This window comes from Anolis carolinensis, unplaced genomic scaffold, assembly GCF_035594765.1.
Source record: "Anolis carolinensis isolate JA03-04 unplaced genomic scaffold, rAnoCar3.1.pri scaffold_10, whole genome shotgun sequence".
Lineage (NCBI taxonomy): Eukaryota > Metazoa > Chordata > Lepidosauria > Squamata > Dactyloidae > Anolis > Anolis carolinensis.
This window is the reverse complement of record NW_026943821.1, coordinates 15,297,703-15,318,543: the sequence shown is the minus strand read 5'-3', so window position 1 is coordinate 15,318,543 and position 20,841 is coordinate 15,297,703. Positions and strand designations below refer to the sequence as shown.

Genomic DNA, 20,841 nt, shown 5'->3' with positions numbered 1-20,841 from the left:
ACCACAGTTGAAGGGAGATGTTGACAAGCTGGAAAGCGTCCAGAGGAGGGCGGCTAAAATGATTAAGGGTCTGGAGAACAAGCCCTATGAGGAGCGGCTTAAAGAGCTTGGCATATTTAGCCTGCAGAAGAGAAGGCTGAGAGGAGACGTGATAGCCATGTACAAATACGTGAAGGGAAGTCATAGGGAGGAGGGAGCAAGCTTGTTTTCTGCTGCCCTGCAGACTAGGACACTGAACAATGGCTTCGAACTACAGGAAAGAAGATTCCACCTGAACATCAGGAAGAACTTCCTCACTGTGAGGGCTGTTCGACAGTGGAACTCTCTCCCCCGGGCTGTGGTGGAGGCTCCTTCCTTGGAGGCTTTTAAGCAGAGGCTGGATGGCCATCTGTCGGGGGTGCTTTGAATGCGATTTCCTGCTTCTTGGCAGGGGGTTGGACTGGATGGCCCATGAGGTCTCTTCCAACTACTATTCTATGATTCTATGATTCTAGATGTTTTGCCTTCAACTCCCAAAAATCCTAACAGCTGGTAAACTAGGAGTTGTAGGCCAAAACACCTGGGGGCCCACAGGTTGAGAACCACTGGTTTAAAGCTTTATAGATAACGACCAGCACTTTGTATTTAGCCTGGAAGCGGACCAGCAACCAGTGGAGCTGCCGCAGCATGAGAGTCGTGCTCTTATAATATGGAGCTCCAGTTATCAATCTAGACACCAGTCTCTGCACTAATTGTAGCTTCCGAACTATCCTCAAAGGCAGCCCCATGTAGAAGGTGTTGCAGTAGTACAAACTCCAAGCTACTTCGGGTTTTTTGTTTTTGTTTTATTATTCAGTTGCCCATATAGCTCCTGGGGTATCTCAGGGCATAAAAACACCCCCAGGCTTGCTTAAATTGCCCACACTTGGTTTAGGGCTTATGGTATTACAACAGACATTCTCTTTTTTTGTTGTAGAAGTTGCCAAGCTGGCACAGCTCCTTTTTATATAGATGGAACTTGAGTCATTGCCTTTGTCTGAAAGGTTTTGCTCCCTCCTTCTCTTTCCTCCCAGACTGGGTCTTTGTCGTCTTGGTGGTGCTGGGGTTCTTTCTGATTTTACTGCTCTTTGGGATCTGCTGGTGCCAGTGCTGCCCTCACACCTGTTGCTGTTACGTCCGATGCCCGTGCTGCCCAGAGAAGTGCTGCTGCCCGGAAGCACGTAAGTCTTAATTAAGTCTTAAATAAGTATTAATTATTGTCCTACATAATAATTAATAACTACTAATAATACACTGCCCTATCACCCAGTTTTTGAATATAGATAGTTTGCTTTGAACTGGATTATAGGGCAGTGTAGATCCAACCTAAAACTGGACAATGACTTCTCTATGTTATCGAAGGCAACCCAGTGACTTGTCTGTTTGTCCTACTCTTTCTATCTTCTCACAAGGTCACTCATATTTGTTCAGTCAAAATGTTTGGACTTTTTTTCTCATAAGCAGTTGTGCTCCTTTGGATTTCTCAATGCTAGAGCTTGAAAAAATGTTAATCAACCAGCCAGTCACTATATTTATATGCCACTTTTTCCTTATAGTGGAACTCACGGCATAGTACAGAGTAAAAAAGAGATTTAAGTAAAAAATGTACAGCTAAAACAAATGCTAAAACAGTCAAAATTAAAACCAGATGCAATATTAATTTAAAGCCATAGATTAAAAACACTAAAATAGAAAACTCATTATATTAAACCGTTACCATACACCTATACCTGTTGAAATGGAAAATCCTTCACTTTCTGGTGAAAGAAGAGCAAGGAAGGAGCCAAACTAACATCCTTAGGAAGGGTGTTCCAGAAGGTAGGAGCAGCTGTGGAGAAGACCATATCCCACAAAATGTGCCCGAGAAGGTCATGAAAATGAGAAAAGTACCTCCCTAAATCTTACGAGTTTAGTCTGGCTTACATGGAATGATATAGTCCTTCAGATAGCCTGGCTCTGAGCTACTCAGAACATTATTAAACTCCAAAGTAACTTCATCACATCATCTGGTTAAGAACTCCTGTTTCCTCGTCTTACTATTTACTCTTGCTTAACACATCTTTCTCTCCCTCCAGTCTATGTTGCAGGAAAAGCTGCAACTTCCGGGGTCCCCAGTGTTTATGCGCCCAGCATCTATGCATCCAGCAATCAGTTGAAGCTAGCCCCGCAAACTGCTATGGTTCCCATGGGCCCAGTGCCTCCTATGTACAATGGTTATGGAGTGGAATATGACAGGGCCAGCTCAGGTACGTGACTTACTTGACCGGGTTCAGGCTTTTATGGTTTGAATTAGAATTTCTAAAAGACTGCTAGCCAAACATGTAGCACCTTTGAGATCTTATTGGAATGTCTTTCTGCCTTATAATAAAAGCAGTTGTCCATCTTTGGGCCTCCTTTAACTCTTTGTATAGTTATTTCCTTGCTGAATACAATGATAAACATATTTGATCAACTGACTGGTGGAACCAGTTAGTGAAAAGATATGTGAGGTATAGAATAGAAACTGAGCTGGAAGATACCACAAAGACCATGCAGCCCAAGCCTGTTATGCAGGAATACACAATCAAAGTACTCCCGAGAGATGGCTATCCAGCCTCTGTTTAAAAATCTTGAGACTCCACCACAAACCAAAGATGGCAGGAGTCATCTATCTTTCACTAAGTATCTCTAAATACATGGTGTGCAGCCATATGTTAGCTGACCAGGATTTCCTGCATCTAATTTTGTATCTGATGGCCTATAAGATTTAAAAGAAACTTAATAAAAAGGGTTGGTTTATTTTTGGAAATGGCATTTATAACCTTTTGGAAAATCACCTTTTGGAGATTATTTTAGTGACCTTTCAGAAAAGAGCCAAAAACCCTTTAGAATAGAATCTTCTCTTGTGGTATATGACCAGATATAATTATGGAAAGGCAATCGTTTCAGTTGTTAGACTGAATAACCTGTTATCTCTGAACTGTTCAGAAAACAGAGATTTTGCCAGTTCATAAAAACCAGCAGTGTTTCAGAAGTGTTTTTCAGTGCCCATAAAACAACTTGTTTTATGTCATGCACTCAAGAGACAAAAATGAAGTAGACTTGATAAAAAATAACATATTTGATTTACTCACAACTTTGATGTGTTCAGCCTACATAGGTACAAAACTTATCATTCCAGTTTAAGATATGTTTGAGATAATCCAGTCAGGACATCTCTTACAGCAAAACAGCAAGCAAGCGTGTGATCTGAAGTCTGAAGTAGTCTTTAGTCAGAAGTAGTCTGTCTTTGATCATGTGGTGTTCAGCCCCTTTTATAACGTCTCAGGAACCATAGAGGAGGCTGCATACCAGAACATACATACAAACAGTAAGCAACTTGATCATAGATGAACATTACTAGAGAAGGCTTGAAGAACGTTGTCATTTCCAACAGTTTTTCAATGTAGAATTCTTGGTCTTCTTGGTTACAAGCACTTCATGAGGGTTCAGGTGAGTTTTCAGGATCCAGGAGTGTAGGATTTGGGTAATACTTGTTTAGAAGTTACATTTATATAGAGTCTTTTATTCAGTAAGCTTCAGGTGTTGTATATAGTTCTTTTGCTTCACCACCTTTATCCTCACAACAGCCCTGTGAATTAGAGCAGACTCAGAGAAACTGACTAGCCCAAAGTCAGCAATCTAGATGAACAGCTCATTGACAACTTGAACCTGGGAATTCGAAGATCCAGTATACTTATGAAAGTATTGTTATTTGTCTCCTATACATAGTGGTGCCACCTCTAACAGTCCTTGTTATTTATTGCCTTACAGTTGGTGGAAACAGCTCACAGGTGCCTCTGTTGAGAGATACAGAAAGTGCTGGTAAGAAACGTGTGTGGAACTCTGAATGTTTTTTTTTCTGTTTCTGCATCTACAAATGAAAACAGTAAATTTCTAAAATGACTATTGTCTCTTTGGCTGATCTGACATGCTTGGTGTGGGAAAGATTTTCAAATTGATTATTAACCTTTGGGCTTTCTGACTCAAGTAAGTGAACGTGCCATGTAGTTACATTAGCTGATTACACTGCATCACATTAACCGATCACTTTACTGGGCTTTTGATTGAGCTGGCTCTTTACAATGATAAAGAAACTGATATGATGATTTGAGAATGATTTGGTTGTTATGATGATTTGACTGTGTGGTTGTGCATTTAAGTAAATCAGATCTAATTTGCCAAATAGTCATTGTTGAATGTTTTTATATTGTGGAATGATATTTTAAATTGAAAGTCGCTCGGAGCACTCTGGTGGAGAGCGACTAATTAAGAAATAAAGTGAAGTGAAAGTGAAGTTAAGAATGGAAAAGATGAAGGTTGTTGCTTCCCTCTACTGTACAGAAACAAAATTGCCTGGTGATTTGCTTTCTAAATTTAAAGTAGGGACTGCTTCTACACTGGGCTTTCCAGATCCATAGGCTCTAGATCCATGGAGTCAACCAGCTGCATGGCATGGGTTGGACTAGATGCTCCATGTGGTCTCTTCCAACTCTATGATTATATATGGATCAAAAATAATACCAAAAAGTAAAATATTTTGGCATGTTTTGCTGGTGGTCTCACAATAGGACTGTGGTAGAAGCTGTGGGAAGCAAGGGAAGGGGAAAACACCAGCCTTAGGGACCATATGCATCCCCAGAGTTTTATCAACCCTACCTTGTAGTGATTTCTTAGTGAACAACAGATCCTGTGCTTCTGAATTTATATTTATATCATGGCAGTATGGGGGGCATACTTTTTAGGGCTGTAGTGTGTCATCGGCGGTAGGTCAGCGGTTTTAATCCAGGGAGCATGGTGAACTCCCGCTTTTAGCTCCAGCTTTTGCCAACTTAGCAGTTCAAAAACATGCAAATGTGAGTAGATCAATAGGTACCATTCCAGTGGGAAGGTAACAGCACTCCATGCGGTCATGCCAGCCACGTGACCTTAGAGGTGTCTATGGACAATGCTGGCTCTTCATCTTAGAAATAGAGATAAGCATCAATGCCCAGAGTCAGCTATGACTAGAGTTAATGTCAGGGGAAAACCTTTATTTTTACCTTTTACTATATCATCTCATTTTTATTAGGAACATGCACCTCAAAGATTCTGGAAGTAGAGTGTTTAATCCTTCTAAGTTGGGTAGAGTCGACATTATAGCAGTATTGATGCCATAGCTGGATGTTAGCCCCCGTTTATTGGACCTGGGGAAAGTCCTGTTCCCCTGATTTAAGAATTCAGTCACCATTTTATTGTGTGAGCAAGATTCTAAAGATCTGCGATGCTCAAAATGGAAACACTCACCCAGACACCATCATATGAGCAAATACTTACTTGAGTCAATTTTATCTTTCTTTTCTATCTTGAGAATACACAAGACATGTAGTGGTCTAAAATAAGCAACATCAAAAGAATTAGAGAGGAAACCTCATCAAAAGGAAAGCCAAAAGTAGACAAGAGTGACAGCTAGAACAGCATACAGAATTAACCAGATTTAAAAACACCTGTCAGAATGGATGTGTCTTGCTGAAGGTGGGAAAAGAACATTGAAAAGAGCACTAGACAAATCTCCTGGAGCAGAGTGGTTCATACTTTGGTTGCAGTAAGTTTTTACCTCTTAAACTGCATATTCTAAACCAGTGGTTATCAGATACTTCTAGCCTACAACTCCCAGAAATCCCAGCCAGTTTACCAGCTGTTAGGATTTCTGGGAGTCGAAGGCCAAAAACATCTGGGGAACCCAGGTTGAGAACCACTCAGTCCTCGTCCCTATATACATTGCTCTCTCAATGTCCTAGAGATTTGGGAAATGCTATACCATTCGAGTTTATTCAAGCACTTTGCAAGATAATTTACAGCTCATGCTTCTTAGAACCTAAGAAGGAGGTATATGCATATGCACACATGCTTTGGGTTCTCCAGACATTTTGGACAGTGATTTCCATCATCCAGTTTGGCTAGTATTAAGAGATTATGGGAGTTCTGGTCCAAACATCTGAAAGGAAGATGGTTTCCTATCCCCAAGAGAGGAAAAATAGGCCTTCTGTCCTAAAGCCTGCTCCTGATGTCTCTCCTCCAGCTGTGCGCAGTGGCTACCGCATTCAAGCCAACCAGCAGGATGACTCCATGCGGGTGCTCTACTACATGGAGAAGGAGCTGGCCAACTTTGACCCCACCCGCCCAGGCCAGCCTAATGGGAGGCTTGAGAAAGGTACTTGGGCTGGGTCCCACTATTTTACATGCATAAACATGCTTGAGCCCCCGCTTCCCCGAGAGTGGCATATGGTGACAGTTGTTTGTGAGGAGAGCATGCCTAGTCAGTAGCCTGTCCTGCTTGCTTTAACAGAGTTACAGGGACAGGTATTGTTGATCTTGAATTGTTTTTGTTTTCCAGCCTCTGTGATGAGCGAGTTGAGCTCTCTGCATGAAGATGATCGGCGCTATGAACTGCGACAGGGCTTGGGGCGGCTGCGAGGGCAGGCCATGTCCCCCATCAGCGATGTGGAAGAGGAGAGCCTGCGGAGTGGTGACAATCGCCGCCTGCTACCACTTGCGCGACGTGACTCCCCACCACGGGGCTATGGCAGACGTCCCCGTTCCCGCTCAATGGATGCTCTAGATGATTTGGACCAGGACCCTTACCCTGCCCGACCCAGAAGCCGAGGCCGCCGGGGCTCAGACGAGGAATGGCATCACCGTAACTATTCGCCAGACTCCCGCAATGAGTATCCACACTACGGTGGGCGCCGGAGCCGAAGCAGGGATGACCTGCGAGACCTAGAGCGCCCCCACTATGATGACCATTTCCTGGAGGAAGCCCTGCGGAGAAAGCAGCGGGCAGGCAGCCGTGAGGATCTAGATCATTCAAGCGCCTCAAGCGGGAGATCCGGGAACAGGAGAAAACGAGACGATGATAACAATGGATTCCCTCCTCCACCACCTCCTCCTTACACAGAGACTGAGTCTGTGTCCTCCCGTGGCAAGAACGACCGCAAACTTCGGAAGGTGAGAACAAAGAATGGGCACGAGGGTGAAAAGCCCTTTCAGCCCTGAGCATGATGGTAGTTCCTAGATAATAATAATAATTAATAATAATAATAAGGTCCCGGTGGTGATCAGCACATTGGGTGCCGTGCCAAAAGATCTCAGCTGGCATTTGGAAACAATAGACATTGACAAAATTACGATCTGCCAACTGCAAAAGGCCACCCTACTGGGATCTGCACGCATCATCCGAAAATACATCACACAGTCCTAGACACTTGGGAAGTGTTCGACTTGTGATTTTGTGATACGAAATCCAGCATATCTATCTTGTTTGCTGAGACATAATAAAATAATAATCACCACTTGGGAAGTGTCCAATGTGTGATCCAATACAACAGCCAGCAGAGTGTCTGCCGTGGACTCATCTTGTTGTGCTGCAAATAACAACAACAACAACAACTTTATTTTTATATCCCGCCACCATCTCCCTGAAGGGACTCGGGGCAGCTTACATAGGGACAAGTGCGGACAACAACGTAGCATAACATTACATACACAGTAATTAAACAGTAATTTAAAACACAAGGTAAAACAACATAACATGACAATTACTTTAAAAACTAGATATGGGTGAAATCTGATCTTTTAAGGATTGTTTTATTTTAATCTGTTCTCAGTAGAAATGACTTGTGGGAAGAAGTAGAGAAGAATTGAGGATTTCATGTAGGGTTGGGATTGTTGATGATTGTGGAACCTTTTTTTTGTCTTCTAGGGTGATCCACATTATGGTTCAAAAGAGGAGGGGGTTAATTAAAGGGTTAATCTAAATCTAACAGTACCACTATTAAAAAAACTTTAAAATCAGGACAGTAAAGGACATCACACTGAAAACAGGGGAATTCCAGACATGGAACAATCAGGGCCAGTAACACCTCCCAACAAAGGATCTCCCCAGGCAGGAATAAGCCAGGCTTTGAAGCTGCAAGGCTTTTCAGTACTGATCAAGGTGATTAATTGCAACATTCACATTTGCCTCCAGCAGACAAGAGTTCTTTCTCCCACCCTGGGCCTTCCACAGATATATAAAGCCCACTTGCCTAGTTTCAAACAGATCTCACAACCTCTGGGGTAGCCTGCCACAGATGTGGGCAAAACGTCAGTAGAGAATGCTTTTGGAACACGGCCGTACAGCCCAGACAACTCACAACAACCCACTAAATCTAACATTTTTAAAAAGTATTAAAAGGGACAAATAAAATGGTCAGGCAGGTTGATATTTTTCTTTAATAAGATAAGGATTACAAGGTTCCTCTAAAATTCTCCACAGCCCCCTTTTAGAAAGGCTAAAACCCAATAGTTTTAAGAGGGTGGCCCCAGGATACTAGAGTGCCTTCCAACACTGTATGCTCTTAAAAGAGCTTGGAAGCTTCCTAAAAATGTTTCATGATAATATTTGGTCTTGGAGACATGTGGGTAGATGGTGGTGTGTGTTCCTTCTGATTGTGTCTGTGTTTTCATACATTGTGTGTTAGCAACTGGGGGTTAGAAATATATAAATGGGATATCAGTGTCTGAAACTGTACTATTAATTTTGACTTTCTGTCTCTCTTGCAGAATCATGCTGTCAGCAGAGAAAGTTTAGTGGTTTAACTCATTCCACTTACTGCCTTGCCATTGGTTGGATGACAGAATCCCTGTATTGGCTCCGAATAACAGTCTCGGTTGTTTGACTGGCATTCATTTTATTCAAGAGAGTTCCTAAGACAGAGCAAGTGAAGCTCCTTTAAACATCATCAATGACAATGGGACAGAGCATCTGGATAACTCTTAAGGAATTGATCTCTCTGAGCCTTATTTTAATTCCTATCAAATGCAGACCGAGATTCTGAAAACGTAGCTTGCATTACAGGATAATTTTTACAATGCTTTTTTTTTAAAAAAAGAAATACCCGTTTTAAATTTCAAGTCTGGATCCTGTTTTTAAAAAATGTAGTGTTCTAATAGGAGAACACTTGCAATGTAGCCCATCAGCACTGGGGACAGAAATAATATTTTTTTGTTCTACTGAAGATGAAATGGGACCTGCGTGTCAGTTTGCCTCCAAATTTTTGAAGATGTTTCCAAAGAGGTCCAACTCAGCTGTGCATTTTGTGTGTGTAGGCTTTAAATACATTTGATACTTGCATTGTGTGGCTTTCTGTGTGAGATGAGGGGGTTTTTTTGTCCATTTTTAAAAATATTAGATATAGAACCACTGGTGCTGTAAATATGTTGAAGTGATAAACAGCCATGTTTTAATAATATGTGTAATTTTTGTTGAAATTGCTCTTTTGTAGAAATGAAAATAAACTTGATAAACTGGAAGTCTTGACTAGATTGAGACATGTTGATAATGCCTTTTAAAATTGATCTTATGTTGAACATGCCTCTCTTTTTTGTTGTTGAATTTCTACTACCTCTTCACCCTCCCTTCCCAAGATTAGGTTTTAAAAATATATATCCCAATGCTACTATTAGGTGGATCTGTTAAGTGACCAAACGCTTGGTCATCCTGGAAAGTAGTGACTAGTGGAGTGCCGCAGGGTTTGATCCTGGACCGAGTACTGTTCAACATCTTTATTAATTACTTGGATGAAGGTTTAGCGGGTGTCCTTATCAAGTTTGGAGATGACACAGAATGGGTGACGCCTGGCTTGACAACAATCCATGGGGAAAAGATCTTGGAGTTTTTGTGGACAAGTTGAAGATGAGCCAACAGTGTGATGCTGCAGCTAAAAAGCCAATGGGATTTTGGGCTGCATCAATAGGAGTATAGTGTCTAGATCGAGGGAAGTCATGGTGCCTCTCTATTCTGCTTTGGTTAGACCTCTTTACCTGGAATACAGTGTCCAATTCTGGGCACCACAGTTCAAAAGAGATATTGACAAGCTGGAAGGTGTCCAGAGGGCAACTCAAACGATCAAAGGTCTGGAGACCATGAATCCCTATGAGGAGCGTCTTGAAGAGATGGGTCTGTTTAGCCTGCAGAAGAGAAGGTTGAGAGGAGACATGATAGCCCTTTTTCAAGCCCACATTTTCATATAAAGATGTGAAAGGATGCCATAAGTAAGAGAGTGCAGGCTTGTTTTCTGCTTCTCTGGGGACCATGACTCGGAGCAATGGATTCAAATGACAGTAAAGGAGGCTCCACCTGAATATGAAGAACTTCCTGACCGTATGAGTTGTTCAGCAGTGGAATTTTCTGCCTTGGAGTCTAGTGGAAGCTCCTTCCTTGGAAGCTTTTAAACAGAAGATGGATGTGTTGTCGAAGGCTTTCATGGCCGGGATCACAGAGTAGTTGTATGTCTTTCGGGCTGTGTGGCCATGTTCCAGAAGTATTCTCTCCTGACGTTTCACCCACATCTATGGCAGGCATCCTCAGAGGTTGTGAGGTATGGATGGCCATCTGTCAGGCGTGCTTTGATTGTGATTTTCCTGCATGGCAGAGGGTTGGACTAGATTGTCCATGAGGTCTCTTCCAACTCTATGATTCTATGACTGCGTAGATCCGGAATAGATCTTCACAGTCATTTATTGAGCCAATGTCAAGACTATTCTAGGAAGACAATCATACCCACGAGGGATCTCCCATGAGGACTGAAATGGTAGGATAAAATACTGAGGCATGCAGTGTACAGGCTGGCCACAAGAGGGATAATTTCAGGCTCAAATATTCACATGTCTTGTTGCGTGACCAAGGCTGGGAAAAAAAAGCCGGAAAAGCCTCTGCAGCTAGAGGCAACAGAGGACACAGGCACAACGGCCCTTTCGATATGAAGATAACAAATTTTTCTGAATGAAAAGGAGGAGTCTAACAGTCTGATATATAAATTATTTGTAGTAATAACCAGGAAAAGTACACATGGATTCCATGTATGAGCAGGATGACCTATTTTAATGGAACAAGCCTTCATACCAGTGTAGTGAGTAGCTAATGGTTAGGAACAGCTCAAATCCCATGTTGAATAGGTGACATGTAGTAGTGCTTTCCATCCCTCTATATGATGTAAAATGCAATCAAACTGGTCAAAAGCTGACAAGTAGTGTCAGCAATGGCTGTTACAATGGGCCTTTTTGATCAGCCAGGTTTGGTTCCGGGGCCAAAATCTCTGGATGTAGAAGTCCCATTATGTACAGTGGCATAGTAAAATGCTGCCCTATATACAAAATAGCAAAACCAAATATTGTTTTTGAGATTTAATTTTTTTTGAATGTTTTCAAGCTTTGGGTGATTGAGACTGTACATAGACAATTGGTACATGCACTTGCTAGCTGATGCCCAAGAGTATGTTATAGGAAGTTTGTTTTGCATCCCTGTACACCAGTCTTCCCTCACCAGATATTCGCCAAATGTGTTAATGCACACCTCCCATCATCCCCAGAAAGCATGGTAATAGCACAAAATAGCAGTGGTTATATAATCAAATACGTGTGTGTGTTGTGGGGGGTGGGATCAGGTTGGAGAGACTATTACGTAAGCTTAGTGGGCAGTAATTCCTTCTGTCTTCTATGGGGTTTCCTTCTGGAGAGATGTGGATGCATTTGCACTTTAAACCACTCGGTTACATCGCAAGGTAAAGCAGGGTCCTTGCAATTATTTGAAACACAACAAGATGAGTCCACAGCAGACACTCTGCTGGCTCTTGATCACACATCAGACACTTCCCAAATGTCTAGGACACTATTATTATTATTATTATTATTATTATTATTATTATTATTATTATTACTACTACTACTACTACTATTACTATTACTACTACTACTAAATTTTCTCTACATAAGGGGACTCAAAATAGCTAAGGCAGGCATGGGCAAACTTCAGACCTCCTAACAGCCAGTAGGAATTGTGGGAGTTGAAAGTCCAAAACACCTGGAGGTCCAAAGTTTGCCCATGCCTGGGCTAAGGTATATTTAGTTCTGTGCATAAGTGAGTTTGGAATAGCAGGTTTAGAAAATTGCAGTGCTTTCCTGCCTCCTGTCTTTCAGATGTACAATAAACTATTAGAGCAGGTGTTGTGCCCCATTTCCATTATGTTACAGCTTTGGTGACAACATGTAAGAAGGGAAAGCCTTGGTGCTTTCTAAAATACACAATGTACGCATGAGCTGCTTTGATCACAATGTCACTTGAATGCAGGAGAGAATACACTGTATTCTCCTTCATTGACAAGCAGTTTACAGTAGAGGTATTGGTAAATTGGTTCCTGATCATGGCTGCTGCTCAGTGACCAGAGAGAAAGTATGTGCTTGGTGGCTAAACTTAAATCAAAAACAGGGTAAAGCTGGCCTCGCCCAAAATGCTTTTTCCCCCCTCCTGCCTGAGGAAAAGAACAAGATTCAACTTAGAAAATTCGCCTAGACTGGAAGATGAATATTCAGCAGCGACAATCGTACAGTGTCCTCCCTGAGGCTGAAGGATATTTGGCACAGAGCTCTCTCTAGCTGTGCATCCTAGCATTTGCTGTCTGAGGCCACTGCCTCGCTCTAACCGACGGTGGGACATGGCAAAAAAGAACCATTTCTCTGCCCTTAATGCATTCACAAAGGCCATGGGGAGCCCTCTCAGCCCAGTAGTAGCAAATTTCTATATGGAATACTTTGAAAAACAGGCCCTAGAAACAGCAACAAAAAAGCCAACTGTTTGGTTCAGATACAAATGTAGATGACACCTTCACAATTTGGAGCCATGGAGAGGAAGAACTCAGCAAGTTTCTGGACCATCTTAACAGCATCCACCCAAACATCCAATTCACCATGGAAAAAGAAAAGGAAGGAAAACTGCAATTTCTAGATGTTCTGGTCATCTGCAAACCCAATCAACAATTGGGCCACACAGTTTACAGAAAACCTACACACACAGATAGATACCTTCATAAAAACTCAGAAGTAAAACATCACCCAAGTCAAAAAAGGAGCACAATCAAAGCCCTGAAAGACCATGCACAAAGAATCTGCGAACCTCACCTCTTCCAAGGTGAACTCAACCACCTAAACTGGGCTCTACAGGCCAATGGATACTCCACCACAGACATCAGAAGAGCTGCAAGGCCAAGAACAAGCCATGAGAGTCAAAACAAAGATCCACACAGAGGAAAGGTGTTCTTACCATACATCAAGGGAACCACTGACCGCATAGGCAAACTGATGAAGAAGCACAACCTACAAACTATCTACAGACCCACAAAGAAAATCCAACAAATGCTACGGTCAGCGAAGGACAAGAGGGATCCTCTTTCTTCTGCAGGAGTCTACCGGATACCATGCAGCTGTGGACAAGTCTACATAGGGACCACCAAACGCAGCACCCAAACAAGAGTCAAAGAACATGAAAGGCACTGCAGACTAACTCAACCAGAGAAATCAGCCATAGCAGAGCACCTGATGAACCAGCCTGGACACAGTATATTATTTGAGAACACAAAAATGCTGGACCATTCCAACAACTATCATGTCAGACTACACAGAGAAGCCATTGAAATCCACAAGCATGTGGACAACTTCAACAGAAAGGAAGAAACCATGAAAATGAACAAAATCTGGCTACCAGTATTACAAAACTCCAAAATCAAAACAGTAGATGGGAACCAAAACTCTGAGGGCTTGACTGAACAAAGGATGCCCCCAGGCAAGGGACAAAACATTTCCAATGCTAATTAGGGTGATTAACTGAAACATTAATGCTGGCTCCCAGTGACAAAGGACTCTTGCCACACCCTGGACTCTACACAGATATATATTCTTTCCTTTCCTTACTTAGTTTATCCATACCTCACAACCTCTGAGGATGCCTGCCATAGATGTGGGCGAAACGTAAGGAGAGAATACTTCTGGAACATGGCCACACAGCACGAAAGACATACAACAACCCATTCACAAACCACTACCAGGTGATGGAGCAATGACATGTGGGAAGCTACTGTAGGTTTGGGATGAAAATAAAACATCTGGAAATGCCGCCGGATCCAGCTGCACTTAATCCCAGCAGTGCATTTCTATTTTAGTCTGGCCTTTGTAGATCAAATCAGCACAAATCCCCAAGCTCTTTGCCCACATCCTTGTCTGTCTTGTGTTCCCCATAATGAATTATTTAAAGTGCTGAGTCATGGTAATCCAGGTCAGTGAAGAGATGGGCATCAGCTCCACCTAGAATATCAGTGCAACTTGTTTGCTGCAAAAAAGATTATTTTATTTCGCCTTTCTCTCTATATAGGGACTTAATGCTGCTTGTCCTCCCTAGTAGGCTTAGGCAAAACCAAATAACTGCAGATTTTCCTAGCTTGTGTGTCTTTCCTTAAGAATAACTTCTGCCATCTTGACTGTTCTTTGATGTTGTCTGGCCTCACATGTCCCAGTTTCCATCTGAAATGTTGAAGGGTAAGTAATGTGTGTAATGTATGTGCCTTCAAGCTACCTGTCAACTTGTGGTGACCCCATGAACATCATAGCATGTTCTTGGGTGAGTGAAACAGGTACTTCCTCCAAAATATAGCCTACAGCACTTGGTATTCTTTGGCAGTCCTCCACCTATCTAATCCTTTAATGAAAACCTGAGCAAACTTGAATGGCATGCTGTATCAAGAATACACAAAGAATTCTGTTGGGAGTACAAACATGCCTTCCAGAAACAGGGCATACTTGATGAAATAAATTTTCAGTCAGAACACAATGATTATTGGAAATAAATATACCAGTTTTAAATTAAGGGACATTTGGTGGTTATATTTTCCTTTTCTTTGTTACTTGTAGGCATCTAGAACAAAGTGAATATCTGTCTGCTCACTGTAGCAAGACAAAATCCTATTTTAGTCTCACTTAGAACAGACCCATTGAAATCAATGGGATTTACTGAGGCATAGGCAAATCTAGCCTGGATTTTACTGCCATTCTTTTGACATCTGCTTTGAATGAGAGTTTTCCTCTTATTGGACCCCAATTCAGCACCATCAGGTCTCTCCATACAACTTAAGGGCAGGAGAGCAATGGTGGTAAAGGATATTCCACCTAAACGTTAGGAAAACCCTCTTGATAGAGCTGTTTGACAGTGAAATAAGTTGCCGTGAAGTGTGATAAGTGTCTCCTTCCCTGGAGGTTTTTAAGCAGAGGCTGGATGGTTGTCTGTTGAGGGTGCTTTGATTGCATTTTCTTGAATGGCATAACAGAGTTGGGCTGGATGGCTTTTGGGGTCTCTTCTAACTCTATGATTCTACTTTACCAGAAATCTCAAAATCCTGAGTGAAATGCCATGGCTGATTCACCAGCCACCCTGCTTCAAATAAATTTGGCATATCAATCCAAATAAGAACATTAATATTTTGAGTAATTAACAAAATAGGTTTTTGAGCACTAAATTGGTCATGTGGTTTTCCACATATTGCAGTCCTTCTGCTATAGAATCCCTATTTCACTAGCATGAACAGAAGTAATAACTTTATTCAGCACCTGCAGCGATTCCCATACAACTGAGAGCAAAAGGAGTGGTATTAAAAGAGACTGCACCTAAACATTAGAAAGAAACTCTTAATGGTAAGACCCGTTTGACAGTGGAATATGCTACCTTGGAGTGTGGTGAAGTTTCCTTCTCTAGAGGTTTTTAAGCAGAAGCTGGATGGCTATCTGTTAGGAGTGCTTTGATCGTATTTTCCTGCATGGCAGGGGCTTGGACTAGATTACCTTTGTGGTCTCTTCCAACCCGTTGTCATTCAATCTATCCAAATGGATCAGTTAACTCAAATAATCTGGTGTATATCCTTGCTCTCAGATATTTTTTCTACCTCTACCTCTCGCCTGTCTTCCCACAGCTCATTTATTTTAACTGTAGGTTGTATGCTGTCTATGTGTTAAATGTTTTGTCAAGTGCTTTGATATGGCCAATGGAATAATAAGAATACTACATTCCCTGTCTTCATCTTGTGATTCCTTCTTCCTCCATTGCCGTTTGCCTCTCTTGCACACTCAACTGGAGATGCTGATGGGTTATTTTTAGTCTCGATTCAACCACTGCCCCAGGCCGCCTGACCAATCTGCAGCAAAGAAATGCTGCAGACTCAAAACACATCTCGAAACTCCAGCTAAATCCACCTCATCTGTGGCTTTGTTGTGCGGCTGTGCAGATGAGAGAGGTGGGTGAAGGGCATCTCCAAAGACGTTACTCTTGAAACAAATTAACCGAGGCAGGAAAGAATGGGATAACGGTGAGACGGAGGCCTTGTCAAGTGAGCCCATTGATGTTTATAGAATTGGATGCTGTTGCGTTTGTGTTCCTTTCCGTCTGCTGGTGGTACTTTCAGACTGGGAGGAACTTGGTATGCTACTTGACCCTTCTGGGTCATTGTTAGTCATAAGAAATGAGAAGCACCACGTTGGATCCCAATGACAGTCCATTTAACCCAGGATTTTATTCTTCCAGCACCCAACCACAAGTAAGACATCATTAAAATAGCAGCGTCCTGCTCATGTTCCCCAACAACTGATCATACTGCCTTTGAGAAGAAAGCAATATATAGCCATCTATTAAAGGTAAAGGTAAAAGTTTCCCCGGACATTAAGTCTAGTTGTGTCTGACTCTGGGGGTTGGTGCTCATCTCCATTTCTAAGCCGAAGAGCCAGCATTGTCCATAGACACCTTCTAGATCACGTGTTACCTTCCAGCAGAAGTGGTACCTATTGATTTACTCACATTTGCATGTTTTCAAACTGCTAGGTTGGCAGAAGCTGGGGCTAACAGCGGGCACTCACTCCGCTCCCCTGATTCGAACTGCCAACCTTTCGGTCAGCAAGTTCAGCAGCTCAGCACTATTCTAGTAATTTTTCTAATCCCTGTTTTAAGACATCCAAGCATCTCTATCTTGTAGGAAATCCCCTATTACAACATCATCCATCCAGTTTAAATAATTAATTCCTTTAGATCAGAGTTTCCTCAAACTGTGCTCTTCCAGATGTTTTGTATTTCAACTCCCACAATTCCTAACAGCAGGTAAACTGGCTGGGATTGTCTTTCTTCTCTCATTAACAATTTTTATCATCTTGATTCCATTCGAATCATGCTCCACCACATGTGTCCCAGTTATAAATTGTGACATATTAGCAGGTATAGGGCTCTTCTACATTGCCATAAAAATCCAGATTATCTGCTTTGAACTGGATTATATGGCAGTGTAGACTCATATAATCCAGTTCAAAGCAGATAACGTGGATGATCTGCTTTGACAATGTGTCTTATATGGCAGTGTATAAGGGGCCATAATCTTCTACAGTGGGCGTATTCTTCCTGGAACCGTGTTTCTTGTAGGGACGTGGCCTTCTCAAAGGCATGTTCAAGAGCAGCTGCTTCAGCAGCCTCGCCTCCTACTCTCTTGGCTCCTGTCTTCTCAATTATTAATGGCTCAATTGTGCTGGCTCATCCTGGCGTCATGAGCTTCGGGCTTGTACCAATCCCTGTCCCCGTTTCTCCTTTGTGGTTGCAAATGGAAGAAAGCACGGTTAATACCAAAGCAAAACAGCATGGAAAGAGCACTCCAATGCTCATCTGCTTCTTGCTCTGCCTCACATCCTGGGGCTATCCTTTGCTTTTCTCCTACAGTACTGAAAAATTCTACCATGTCTCTCTAGTGCACTAAATATTATATATATTTCAAAGGAAATAAATGGTTGGGCTTCGCTTCTCTGTTTAGAAATCAAACCTGTCTCTCTCCCTATAACGGGCCCTTGTAAAATCTACTCTTTTATTACTCCTTATCTCTCTGTATTGCCTTTGACTTGGTCCTCCCTCTCTTTTGGGCTCTATAGAAAACAAATACAATAGGATAGTCTTATTATTTGTTATAGTTTCATCTTGTCTCCTGTGCCATCAGTTGGGGGCACCTCTCCCCAGTAACATGCTATGCTAATTATATATATATGTGTGTGTGTGTGTGTGTGTGAGTGTGTATACTATAAAATATAATCATCGTTGTCTCACTCGTTCAGTCGTTTTCAACTCTTCGTGACCTCATGGACCAGTCCACGCCAGAGCTCCCTGTCGGCTGTAAATATATAATATATTGTATATACATATAATATTGATTATAATATTACAATGGAATACTATACTACTAATAATACAATATAATAATTATATATTATATATTAAATGTAATATTACTAATAATATTACCATATAATGATATAGTACAATATAGTAATTTAATGCTTATATTGTGCTATTCTAATAATATATTGTATGTTCATTTGATTTGTAAGCCGCTCTGAGCCCCCTTCGGGGTGAGAAGAGCAGGATAGAAATGTAGCCAATAAATAAATAATAAATAAAATATAATCTATTGTATATACATATAATATTGATAATATCATAATGCAATATGATATTATACTAATAATAATACAATATAATATTAATTATACAATATAATATTAATTATATAATATTACATGTAATATTACTAATAATATTACAGTATAGTGATATAATATAATATAGTAATTTAATGCTAGTATTGTGCTATGCTAATTATATATTGTATGTACATATGATTTGTAAGCCGCTCTGAGTCCCCTTCAGGATGAGAAGGGTGGGGTATAAATGTAGTAAATAAATACATTAAATAAATAAATAGATTACATACATTTTTGAAAATACGAAAACGAAAGACAAAACGAATGAAACGAAACAAAACAGCAATTCCATATAAATGACACCACTACGGTAGAGTCTCACTTATCCAAGCTAAACGGGCCAGCAGAACCTTGGATAAGCGAATATCTTGGATAATAAGGAGGGATTACCTCTGTGTCTGTCTCTGTCTCGGTTCTATGTGTATATGGGCATTGAATGTTTGCCCTATATGTATATAATGTGATCTGCCTTGAGTCCCCTTTGGGGTGAGAAGGGCAGAATATAAATACTGTAAATAAATAAATTAAGGAAAAACCTATTAAACATCAAATTAGGTTATGATTTTACAGATTAAGCACCAAAACATCATGTTATACAACAAATTTGACAGAAAAGGTAGTTCAATAAGCAGTAATGTTATGTTGTAATTACTGTATTTACGAATTCAGCACCAAAATATCATGATATATTGAAAACATTGACTACAAAAATGCCTTGGATAATCCAGAACCTTGGATAAGCGAGACTCTACTGTAATACTAATAATAATACAATATAATATTAATTATATATTATACATTACATGTAATATTACAAATAATATTGGATACGTGAGACTCTATAGCAGGGGTCCCCAAACTTTTGAAACAGGGGGCCAGTTCACGATCCTTCAGACTGTTGGAGGGCCGGACTATAGTTGGCCACTGAGCAATAATAATAATAATAATAATAATAATTATTATTATTATTAATAAAAAGAGGGTTGGAAGAGAACCTTTGAGCCATTGAGTCCAACCCCCTTCTGCCTTTATGCACCCCTGACAGATGGCCACCCAGCCTCAATGTTAATAATAATAATAATAATAATAATAATAATAATAAAGAGTAATAATAAAGAGTAATAACAAAGAGGGTTGGAAGAGACCCCTTGGGCCATTTAGTCCAACCTCCTTCTGCCGTTGTGCACCAAAAGCACAAGCAAAGCACCCCTGACAGATGGCCACCCAGTCTCAATGTTAATTAATTAATTAATAAATAAATAATAATAATAATAATAATAAAGAAGGTTGGAAGAGACCCCTTGGGCTATTTAGTCCAATCCCCTTCTGCCTTTGTGCACTGAAAGCACAAGCAAAGCACCCCTGACAGATGGCCACCCAGCCTCAATGTTAATAATAATAATAATAATAATAATAATAATAATAATATAGAGTAATAATAAAGAGTAATAACAAAGAGGGTTGGAAGAGACCCCTTGGGCCATTTAGTCCAACCTCCTTCTGCCGTTGTGCACCAAAAGCACAAGCAAAGCACCCCTGACAGATAGTCTCAATGTTAATTAATTAATAATAATAATAATAATAATAATGAGGGTTGGAAGAGAACCCTTGGGCTATTTAGTCCAATCCCCTTCTGCCTTTGTGCACTGAAAGCACAAGCAAAGCACCCCTGACAGATGGCCACCCAGCCTCAGTGTTAATAATAATAATGCGATTTTGTGATACGAAATCCAGCATATCTATCTTGTTTGCTGTGTCATACAAAATAATAATAATAATAATAATAATAATAATAATAATAATAATAATAATGGTTGTAAGAGGAGACCCCATGGGTCATTTAGTCCAAACCCCTTCTGTCCTTGTGCCGTGAGGGCCGGATAAATAGCTTCGATGGGCCGCATCCGGCCCCCGCGCCTTAGTTTGGGGACCCCTGCTCTATAGTATATCCTTTCCAAGTCCTTAAGGTGGAATTAAAGTCCTTAAGGTGGACCCATAATGCTGTAATTATGTAGAGTGAGAAGGGGGCTCCAGGGAAGACGTCCCCTTTAAATTAAGTTCCCAATATACACAGCTAGCTCCTTCAGAGTAGATACCTCTTGTGATAGATATAGACCCTTTACACGTGTGGAGGTGTCTTAATGATGCCACACTGGAAAATGGCACCCAAAACTATCCCCGCGCCATCTTCTCCCTTCTTCCCTGAACAGCAGCAGGTGCATTCATCCATAAGCATAATACGAGAACTGCGCATGCGTACGTATGTGAGATTGACAGAGATAGAAAGAGCGCGCGCACGAGCGCCCCCTGTGGTCGTTGTAGGACTGGCTGGCGTTGGGTACCACTCTCTCTCTCGCTCTCCCTGCGCCTGTGTCACGCGCCGCCCGTCGTCGAAGCAGGCGA

At 41.3% G+C, this 20,841-nt stretch overlaps 1 protein-coding gene and 1 long non-coding RNA gene across 4 annotated transcripts in view; one reads left to right on the top strand and one right to left on the bottom strand.

Annotated features, from left to right (window-relative positions):
* Positions 1-9,426, top strand: part of lsr (lipolysis stimulated lipoprotein receptor) — a 32,898-nt gene extending 23,472 nt beyond the window's left edge. For 2 of the 3 annotated variants that reach the window (XM_008117279.3, XM_008117280.3), the window contains 6 exons: positions 1,053-1,199; positions 2,094-2,264; positions 3,811-3,861; positions 6,098-6,229; positions 6,413-7,023; positions 8,620-9,426. In XM_008117279.3, the coding sequence (XP_008115486.1) occupies positions 1,053-1,199; positions 2,094-2,264; positions 3,811-3,861; positions 6,098-6,229; positions 6,413-7,023; positions 8,620-8,655 (1,148 nt within the window). In that variant the 3' untranslated portion in view covers positions 8,656-9,426. The remainder of the gene's footprint in view (positions 1-1,052; positions 1,200-2,093; positions 2,265-3,810; positions 3,862-6,097; positions 6,230-6,412; positions 7,024-8,619) is intronic. The other variant, XM_008117281.3, reaches the window with a different exon arrangement.
* LOC134293866 (uncharacterized) lies at positions 3,104-20,709 on the bottom strand. Its single transcript, XR_010000848.1, has 3 exons — positions 20,535-20,709; positions 18,005-18,068; positions 3,104-3,836 (listed from the first exon to the last, which is right to left on the bottom strand). It is a non-coding gene; the product is annotated as an uncharacterized LOC134293866 (long non-coding RNA).
* Between the last annotated feature and the right edge of the window lie 132 nt (positions 20,710-20,841).